Source organism: Cucumis sativus, chromosome 7, assembly GCF_000004075.3.
Source record: "Cucumis sativus cultivar 9930 chromosome 7, Cucumber_9930_V3, whole genome shotgun sequence".
Classification (NCBI taxonomy): Eukaryota; Viridiplantae; Streptophyta; class Magnoliopsida; order Cucurbitales; family Cucurbitaceae; genus Cucumis; species Cucumis sativus.
Window position 1 is genome coordinate 9,812,387 of NC_026661.2, and position 10,580 is coordinate 9,822,966.

Below are 10,580 nucleotides of genomic sequence, written 5' to 3' on the forward strand. Positions count from 1 at the left end.
TCAACAACATGATCTAAAAAGTTCCAAACTTTCTCTATGCAAACATAATCTACATGATATCACAATAAAAAGTAGTAAAAAGTAAAATAATAAACGACAATGCACATGACTTAAAATGATTGAACGTGTATCAATATACAATAAAAAAAAACATATTTTTTTAGCTCTTTTGGAAAATTTTCCAATATTTGTATGCCACCAAAACTTGTTGTTGAACAAAAACTATAACATAACTCTTATTTGTGCCAATTCAAACATTAGTAGTTTGACCACGTGGAACAAATATTCTTTATCTTTGTTGTGGGATCATACTTCTATCATCTTCATTACTACTACTTGAATTCTCCTTTCTCCATGTATGAATTTGCAAAAAAAGAAAGAAAAAAAAACACATAAATACATTATTTATATTCTATCGTAAATGACATATAATTTGAAGTATAGTAAATGACATAACATATTTAATACATTATTTATCAGCTCATCTACTCTCAAAATCGTTTCTAAAATATGTGGATGTCGTATCATCAATCTTGTTCTATGCATCAACATCGAACCTCCTTTGCTTGACTCCATAGTCACACTCTAGAAACATATCTCATATTTCATCTTCATAGATATCATCTTCAAGTATTCTTTGTGGAGACGTTAAAAGGAGTCATCAGCCACGATTTGCAGAGTTTTTAAATTGGAGACTTTCTTTTGCTTGAAAGACTAAAATAAATCAATTTAGTTTATGCTCAATACAATTAAGGCCCAGAATAGTAAACTCAAATTCGTTTGTTTTATATTTCATTTCTATTCTTAACCCAATCACATTTAAATAAAATAAAAGATAAACCATGGTAGTTAAGCTTTCATATATTTCTTATATTACACCATAAAGGTCACATCTAACATGAGAGGGCTTTTATTTTTAGCACAAGAGACTTGCATTGTAGTAATTATATTAACTCTACTATTATGAACTCTACTACTACTATTATGAATAATCAACTAGTGTAAAATAAGAATACCATTGATATTTGCACATACTAGTTAATATATGGAAGAACATCATCTACATTTTGAATACTAATTAACATATGAAAGAACGTTCATCAACATTTTGAATGACATAAAGACGAGTTTGATCCAACTATCTTTACACAATCCGACAAAAGAGAAAACTAATGGAAGATAATAAATGATTTTGAATGATTCTTTACAAGATATCTTATAACTGATTTACCTAATATAAATACAAATCTTTGTTATGTAAAAGAAATGCGAGAAGAATTTTGTGTAAAGGGAGAGCATGCAGCTTATCTTCAGTTGTAGCCATCTAATAAATGATCTTTCCTTTTTCGTGGATATAGGTTGTTCAAACTGAACCACATAATGTCTTCATCTTCTTCTCCTTCTTCTTTACTTGATGCATGCGTCAGAATCTTCAAGTTGTTTATGCAAAATCTCGATAGAAAGTTCAAAGAAGTTAGAAAGAACTAAGAGTATTTTTTAGCCCAAAGAGGGAGAGATTTTTCATTCTGAATTGAAAACAAAAGAAATTCATTTTGAAAGTCAAAAGATCTCACCTCTCACTTGCTTTCTCTCAGTTGCACCATGGAATGTCTTCTCCATATATGTCACATACCATAAAGTCATTTTAGATCAGAACTATTCTCAATTTGGGCTTCCAAAATTCAAATAAAAGCCCAACACAGACCATGGATCTGTCCATATTTGAATCTACTTTTAACTTCACATATAAACTCAGAGCAAAACTCTACGGCCTCCTTGACAATATAATTTTCCCAAATACATCTTGCTACGCTATTTCTATTTCTATTTCATATCTAAGTTTTCAAACACTCGTTCAAAACATTACATCCACCTCAAATAAACAAGTCAACAAAACTAAACTTCTCTTACCAGATGCTCTGCAACATGTAGCATTATTGTTTTGAATGATGATCCAAAATACTTCTCCAACTAGAGTGACAATTGTTAGATGATGGTATAATTAAATTTGTCTATATCCATTATGTTATATTGTTCCATTAGGGATTTAATATGGTATCAAGGCAAGTGGTCTAAGGAGGTCATCATGTATTCAAATTGATGCATTTTTTATTTCCTTCCCATTAAAATTTGATTTTCACTTGTAGTTTTCATCATATTTCAAGTCCACAAGTGAGAGAGAGTTTTAAGTATTATATTAAATTTGCATTCACCCACTAGCTTAAGCTTTTTGATCAATCGGTGAATTGAGAGCAACTATATCCTCTTGCATACCTTCTAACTGAGTTGAATTAATTGTCTGGCTACATATAGCATAAAAAAACGCATAGGCAAATACTTACCGGTCTTACATGTTTGAATAAAACACCACAAATCGCCATAGGTAACCATTGTTGCATAAAAGTGTGATGGTCATATGCATCAAGTTTGTAAAGTTTCGAGTATATCAATGACACAAACTTTACAAAAAAAAAAAGTAGTAATAATAATTATAATAAAATCATTTTTGCTAAAGACACTTCTTCAATCACTTCCACATATGTCATAAAGCATTGGCATTCAAAATTAGCTTTGATGGTGTATTTGCAATCAAGATACAGTTGCCTTTTAAGATGCATAGACAAATTCAATTATTCTAATGATGTAATAATGCCTCCATCATTCCTTTCTATTTCTTGCTCCACTAAATATTTGAAAGAATGATACACACAAAGTCATTCCAACATCTTTTTGAAAGATAGTTGCAAAGTCACGGTGTAGGCTGATAGTAGCTTCAATTCAATAATGCACTTCAACCTTCTTCCTACTTTTATCAACCACAATTTTTAGTTTTTTTCAATTCTGTGTTCTTTAATTAAAATATCATTTTTGCCTTTTCTATTGTCCTACAATTTTTTTTTATTTTAAATACCTAATAGTTGGCATCTCACAAGAAATGATTATAATCTATTTTTAATCATTGCAAAAAAAAAAAAAAAAAATCAAACTCATAATAGGAGTTAATTTTAAGATTTAGAGTTAAAAAGTGCATGAAATAAAGTAAGACATTTGAAATTACATAGACTAAGTTATGCAATGAAATTCATTTAAAGTACAATAACCACCAAAATGTGTCAAAAATGTCTTTTCTTGCATGATAATAGCAATTATTAAAATTGACTTCAAAACTAACCCTAATAGCTAATTTTAAAGCTTTCTTCAAAGTGTGGAGAATAAATTTAGAGATTTGAAATAAAGTAAAACAAAATTCCAAGTACAAATGTTCAAGAGTATGTATTTATTCACATGAAAACAGTAATTAGTATTATAATATAATCAATTTCGGTTTAAGAAAAAAGAATTACTTTCACCAATAATAATATTTAAAAAAAAAAAAAAAAACAATTGTCTGGCATTCTCTCACACAAACCCCCATCTTGAATCCTAATAACAAGTCGTAATGTAGTATAACAGTTTATCTCAAAAGTGAAGGAATGAAACAAAAGAGTAGAATTAGATTAACCATATACAACAAGAGAGAGAGAATGAGAGAGAGAGAGAGTCATATTTCATTCTCACAGAATGGTAAGAAGTTGGGATTATAGGGCATCGTCTAATCTAATGTTCTACAAGTACATCATCATGATTCATCTTTTAAAAACCAAAAAGAAAAAAGAAAAAAGAAAAAAGAAAAAAAGCATTTAAAAAATTACTTGGAAGTTGGAAGAAGCTGAGTGTAATTGCAAATGCAAAGCCCACATTACGTTATTCACCCTTTTCCTTTCTTTTTTCTTTCTTCTGTACTGGGAAGTGGGAACCTCCAAACCCTGTACTCTCTACAGGAAACATTACCCCCACCTTTTCTATACATTTTGTCAGACCTTTGCCTATATATCTTTTCTTTTTTCCTAAAAAAGATATATTTATATATAATATTTATATATATTGGAAAAAGTAAAAAGAAAAAAAAAAAAAGTAAAAAAAGTAAAAGGGTAGAGGTGATTCCAACCAAAAGAAAGAAAGGGGAGTGAAAAAGTAAGAGTTCTATACTTTGCTTCCTTCTTTCTCTATCTCTGTTTTAGCTTCTTATGTATTTGCCGCCACCAATCTAACATTGGATTTTGTAATCCCGCGTGCGTCCTTTGTCTTTCTGCCTTTTTTTCCTTCAACTCTATTTGTATAGGCTTTGTGACCCATTTTTACATTTCACCCTCCCATTTTGCAATCCTAACACAAAAATCTTCTCTGCTGCGCATACACATCACAATTTACAACATTTTTTTTAGTAATGAAGCAAACTATTCTTGCCTTCTTTCAATTTCTTTTCAAATGTATTTCAAATTTTAGTCAAATCGGACAAGTGTAACAAAAGGTTTTGAAGTTTTTAAGGTTGGTATGAACAAAGAAATACATAAAAGGTCGGTTTTTTAAAACTGATAATAACTAAAACCAGTGACCCCCTCCACAATGGTTTCACTTTTAGTTTTCTAAACCCTTGAAATTTTAGTCAAATTTCGGAAACAAACAAGTTTTCTAAAACAGCTTCTTCTAATTTTTAAAACTTTATAATGTTAGACAATGAATGAAAAAAGTAAAGAAATTTAGAGATATGAGAGTAAACTTATTTTTCAAAAACATAAAGTAAGCATACTAATGTTTGTTTAAGTTAATGGTTATAAAAACAAGACGACGTTAATGGTGTGGTTTAAGTTTTTTCTTTCCGAAAATGAATGGGGATTTGACTACTATAAGCAGCTGGACCCCGTTTGAATTGAGGCCTCTCTCATATCCCTTTCTCCATGTTTGAAATTTTCCAAGTTGATATTATTGTGGTTGAAGATTTTTGGTTATGAGATGGGTACAAAGAAGATAATGATTTATTTTGTTTTTATTTAGTTTTTCAGAATCCTGGGGAAAAAAGGAATTTTGAAAACTGCCTTTCAAAAAGTCAGAGTCAGAATTATATTTCAAAAGGAAAACAATTTTTTTTTAAAAAAATAATAATGATGATAAACAAACACAAAAAAGATGTGCCCTATGTTTTTAAAAAGCTGCTTACTTGACATTGGGAGTCTCGTAATTTTTCTAGCAGCTCGCCAGCCTCAAGTTGCTTTAAGACAGTAGCGTGGAGTGCCTGAACCAATGAAATGAACGTAAATGCAATAAGTAACAAGAATCAATCACAACCAACGCTCATATGAATAACTAATTAAATTAAATGCACAAAACAAAAGCTTACTCTTTTCGTTTTCTCCAGGTCAAATTCAACTGACTTGATTCTGTCCAAAGATTCAGTAAGTAAATGCTCTTTTTCTAAAGGAATTTTAGCAGGCTTGTTGCTCAGTTCTACGAAGATTTTTTCTAGCCTTTCAAGACGCTGTAAACATGGACCGACGAAATCTTCTTCGTTTACCACTTGAATTGCAGCAGCATTGTTATTTGTAATGTGTACTGTGTTAGAAGGATATATGTTGTTCTGTCTTTTCCAAAACTGAAACTGTAAACTACGAACAACTGCTACCAATTTAACCCAGAATGATATAAGAACTCTCCCCATAGACTGAACGTTTCTTTTCTCAAGTTTTTGTTTCAGAATTTCATGCTCATTTTCTATGACATCTGAAAAGGAGTGGAACAAAAAATCTATGAGAAAGGAGAACAAAAATCTGACCAACGACCAACGCACAATATAACTTACATAACTTAGTAATCCGAACACTATCTAAGGGTAATTTGAAGATATCATATATTCCTTCCTTCCAGTGCCAGGTGAGAGTAGAAACTTTGATTTACCAAAAATTAGAGAGAAATATAATCGCATTGCGTACCTTCTGTGTTCGATGATTCGTTGTTCAAGAAATTTCCATTCTCCATTATTTCAAGAGATGGACCCTGAGAACCTCCAATGCCTTCGGCACTGTCAGCTACTGAACTAGCCGGTAGGAAATCATCACAACTGTAGTAAGCATTTGGATCTGCTGTCCTATGCTGCAAAACGGACAAATTCTTATTAGTCTTGCTGCATTTTTGCCTACACATTTTTCACAATTCATGTGGTTCATGCTTTAATATTTACCTCTTCGTGAACGGGAGCCAAACAAGTAACCAAAGAGCCAGCACGCCCCAGTGGGGAATACGGGTCATCAAGATCTGATCCTGAATCCGCTAATGATGTATCACTATTTCTTCCCTAATGGAAAAGAAAATATGCATGTGAATATACACATCATAATTACATCGTGCAATAACATGCAATATTCGGACTGGATCTGATCAAACCAAAGTTACCTTCATTGAAGGCATTTGAACACGGGAGTCACATTTTGCTTCATTCTTGCCCACTTTTGGGCCTTGCCTTACAAAGGTGGCTCCTGCATTATGCACAACCTAGAAACACAAAACTAGCTTAATTAGTGATGAAGAATTGAACTACTTAACATAAAGTCAGAGTACATTTGGAACATGATGTAAAACCACCTTCATAATATCAAGATCGTTCCAAGGACCTTTATTAGATCGAAGGCATCCTCCCTCAACGCCACTACATGTACATGAGCCACCTAAGAAATCTGGCAACTGACTGAAAGAAAAACTATCTTAGCAAAGTAAACACTGAAGATAAAGAACCATTCACATACAGAATGTAAGTAGTCATACTCTGAATCAATCACTTCAAGTAGCTTTCCAATTGACTTGGATTCAAGAACCTATAATTGGAAATAGTTAATTAATCCATCTTTAGGAAAAAGGAGTGCATGTAACTTGTATGTACCACATCTATACCTGAATCTTGGAAACAGTCTTCACATCAAGAAATTTCTGAGCAGCTGGCCAGAGCATCTTCTTAAAACCAGACCCAGCATTGACGATATACATTCTATGTAATGTCTGCAGATGTAAGAGAAAAGGGAATGAGAGAAGCACAAGAGAAAACGATTGGTTATGTTCATGTTTGAAAGGAAGTGTATACCTCAGGATAGTAAGAACTGTCTATCTTTGTCATGGCAGCTAAGAGATTTGCAGAAGTGCGGGAGAAATTTTTCATGCCCTGGAATCAAAATATCAGTACCATAAAATTAAATTTTATTTAAGATACAATGTTGGTCAAGGTTTTTATATCGAAGATGATAATATTATACACACATTTGTAAATCTTGAAGATCAATATATTGGTATTTCTTGATAAATATATGTGTGTGTGTTGGTATTTTCTTGAATAGGCCAGACATACAGAAGCAAACTCTGTTTGACTTGGCTCTGAATTTAAGAACTTCGGTTTTGTAATTTTACTAAATAGATCAGGTAGGATCCAGGAGTTTCAAGTTTCCATACCCAGATAAAAATGTTAAGTCCAAGCAATGTTTCCCTAACCTTTCAATCAAGCAGTAAATATAAATATTGGTGGTTCTATAAATTTAAGCTCACAATACCAAAGTAACATTTTTCATCATTATCTGATACAGTAGTGTGATCGTATTTAAGATTATATTTCAAGCAAACTGAATAGACAAAACCTTTCAAGACTGTTTTCATCGTACCAAGCCCTGCACATCTAATATTGTTGTCGTTGAACAGATTCTTCTCTTAGACGCAATTGTACAAGCAGGGAATTTTTCATGTAGTGCCCTTTCAAATTCTTGCACATGGTACTTCAAGTATCTATCTATCGTGGTGATATGCATGAGCCTACTTGGATGGGCTTTTCCTAGTCTCTCTATGTAAACTGGTCTGCCTTCTTTATCAACTCCATGATATCCCTGAGGATAATACTGCAACACCTCTTCAAGCTCTTCAAATTCGAAATCCTACAGATAGAACAGTTCACTGATATATTAAAGTTCAAATATTAGCAAATTTATCCAACTACATTATGCAGTTTTTCCGAATGATGATATATTGAGGGAAATTATCTCTCATCCAGATAGCACTGAAGCACATTTTAGAGGACCTCTTAAATGTATATGAAAATTACCTCTAGAATAGTATCAGCTCCATATTCCTTTCTCCAATTAAGCATTTCTTCCCACATCCGGATTGTCTTTTCCATGTTAAACTCTCTAGCTTTCAAAAATCTACAGAAATATAACAATTAGAATGAGAATACTTGTAGACACTAACTAGAAAATGCATGAACTTAGTAGAATATTGTTGGTAAAGCAGCATGCTTTCAGAAATTGCACGGACCTCAGTAAAGTATGATAATCATCAAGCCTAACAGGTAATAAATTCCTCTCAAGAAGTTTTTGACGCAATTCATGGACAGCACTCTCCTCTTTTGCATCTCGTACATCCTCTATGGGTACTGAAGGAATCCTGTAGTCAATTTTCCTCTTTCCTCTCTTCTTAAGAGAGTGAGTAAATTTATTGGAAGCATTTATTGCCTTTTTCTTGAGGTTCCCAATTTTGGACAGCCGTCTCTCATCTTCAGAATTTTCAAAGCTCTCTCTAATTTCATCACTAGTTCCAGGACCTTCAAAGCCTTGGAGTGAGGAAAAACGAAATGGTGTTAGAAAATACAAATAGTAAGATAAAAACAAACTTTTATCACTAAAGAAATAAAGTGAGTCCATCCATCAAGAATTCTCTCAACATTTTAGCACTCCAAAACCAATGCTCAATACATGCATCAAATGCAGAGCACCGTGCTTTTTTATTACACGCCCATGAACTACAAAACATACCTAACATTTCAATTCGGGGACAATGAGTATGGAAGCTAAATGTCTATGAGCTTCAGAGAATAACGCAAAACCCACTGGAAACGATCTGCACCGGAGCGTCAACCTGTTGTAGCAGGAAAAAACGAGAAATCATTAGAAAACTGCAATATCAATTACATGAAGACGCGTAATTGAAGCATAGAAAGTGAAGTTGCATTTTTCGTAGGCGTGAAGCATTTAGATTCCTTTTTCGCTGAATAATTGGAAATAGCTAACAAATACAGCACGCAAAACTACCATTCCAAATCCCTCCTACTCTGTCAAAAGTCAAGAAGCGACTGTATTCAATGGCGTTAGAGATCAGATTAAAGATTCGGAAACTCTTTGGGCAGCATTTTCAAAAGATCAGAGTGCAAAAAAGAGGATTAGTAGATAGAAATTTCCCATTTGATGAAAACGTCCAAAGCCAACACACCAACGTATACGATATTTAGTTTTATGCCAGTTTTCCTCGAGCGAATACAAAAGTTCGATCGAAAAAGAAAGAGTACCGATAACCTGAAGCAAAGGAAGAATTTGGTGGGCTCAGAAACTAGCATTAAAGACAGATCCAAACAGAGAACGACTCAGAAACCTAATTTCTCATATGGCTTCACGGCTGTCAAATCGTAAAAGATTTTCCACCTTCCAGCAGCTCACTTTTCATATTATCGGGAATGAAAAAAGAAAAAGTGAGAGAGAAGAAGAAGAAGAAGAACCCCATGTGCTTCTACGTAACGAGAACGGGCGATCAACAAAAAACCGAAAAGCAAAGCTGAATAAAAATAAATGTCCATTAAACTCTCCAGCTTCAACCGAAAATTCCGGAACACATGAGAAACAGTGACAGTGGTCAGTCAATAGGAATCTCATCACAAAAACCATCAATTCCCTTCCGCAGACTTAAAAATGCGGAAGGAGAGCCACAAGCACAATGAATCTCGACAATGCCGGTGCACACCATTCGGATCTCGAATCAAATCCACCACAAACAGTGGAAAAAAACAGCAAAAAGAATTGGAAGAACAAAAGGAAAAAAAAAAAAAAACAGAAAATAGGCAGCTGAATTAGAGAACAAATCCAGAGAACAGTACATAAAAAACACACACACCTCTTGACAAAACCCTAAGCAGAGAAGGCAATAGTAGGCTGAGAAGAAGAGGAGCAGAAGACATGAATGGAGGGAAGAGGAATCTTGTAAAATGGAGAAAGATAAAAGGAGCAGGGGAGAGGAAAGGGAATATGGAAAAATTGAAGAACAGAGATGAAGTTGTTGATGTAGTTGTGAGGAATTTTCTCGAGAAAAAAAAAACAGAGATGAAATATTTTTTTCTCGAGAAAATCAAAGGAAGAGGAAGGTGAAAGTGAAGAACTTAATAGAAGAAAGATCTGGCCATCTGGGTTTTTGTTGGTTGAAACTTGGTGAGTTTGGAAGTGCGCGGCTCAACTCCGTTTTACTTTTGGTAACCCCACCCCCCTTGTTTTGGGTGCATTTCTATTGGATTCCAATTTTAGTTCTCCAAATAATATATAACATAGTTTCTTAACGTTCTCATATCTAATTTCTTATGTTTTAGTTTTGTTTCTTTGGAACAAAAAAAAAAAAAAAAAATTGACAAACAGGTTGGATTGAGTTGAGTTACATATCCAATTCAACCCATATTTTCATATTTGATTAGATTGACAACTAGAATAAGCAAGTATTCCGAACCCAATCTTTAAAATATAAGTTGGGTTGTTGGGTTATACGGGATGCGGACTACCAATCAACATTTTCTTTTACTCCAATTGTCTTAAATTAATAATATATATATATAATAAATATATGTATGAGTTTTTTAAAAAAAATATAAGAAACCATGAAAATATTTTTAGAAATAAATTCAAAAACCAAAAAAACTC

At 33.0% G+C, this 10,580-nt stretch overlaps 1 protein-coding gene across 4 annotated transcripts; it reads right to left on the reverse strand.

Moving 5' to 3' along the window:
* Positions 1–3,474: 3,474 nt before the first annotated feature.
* Positions 3,475–10,186, reverse strand: LOC101217583 (phosphatidylinositol/phosphatidylcholine transfer protein SFH13). Of its 4 annotated transcripts, none has more exons than XM_011660648.2 (15): positions 9,790–10,186; positions 8,661–8,763; positions 8,164–8,458; positions 7,952–8,051; positions 7,518–7,784; positions 6,950–7,027; positions 6,763–6,867; positions 6,637–6,686; positions 6,457–6,559; positions 6,268–6,366; positions 6,056–6,169; positions 5,808–5,967; positions 5,219–5,598; positions 5,039–5,113; positions 3,475–4,224 (listed from the first exon to the last, which is right to left on the reverse strand). In XM_011660648.2, the coding sequence occupies exons 2-15, from the start codon at positions 8,665–8,667 to the stop codon at positions 4,207–4,209; spliced, it is 1,851 nt and encodes a 616-aa protein (XP_011658950.1). In that variant the 5' UTR covers positions 8,668–8,763; positions 9,790–10,186; the 3' UTR covers positions 3,475–4,206. The 4 variants fall into 4 exon arrangements, with proteins under 4 accessions (XP_011658950.1, XP_004139763.1, XP_031744833.1 ...); XM_004139715.3 differs by having other exon boundaries at positions 3,475–4,227; positions 9,790–10,185; XM_031888973.1 differs by lacking the exon at positions 9,790–10,186 and adding an exon at positions 9,198–9,735 and having other exon boundaries at positions 3,475–4,227.
* Positions 10,187–10,580: the final 394 nt, after the last annotated feature.

Coding starts and splice junctions, on each gene's coding strand:
- LOC101217583 (XM_004139715.3), bottom strand. Junction 8,052..8,163: donor GATTATCATACTTTACTGAG/GTCCGTGCAATT, acceptor ATATTTCTGTAG/ATTTTTGAAAGCTAGAGAGT. Junction 6,170..6,267: donor TTCAAATGCCTTCAATGAAG/GTAACTTTGGTT, acceptor CTTTTCCATTAG/GGAAGAAATAGTGATACATC.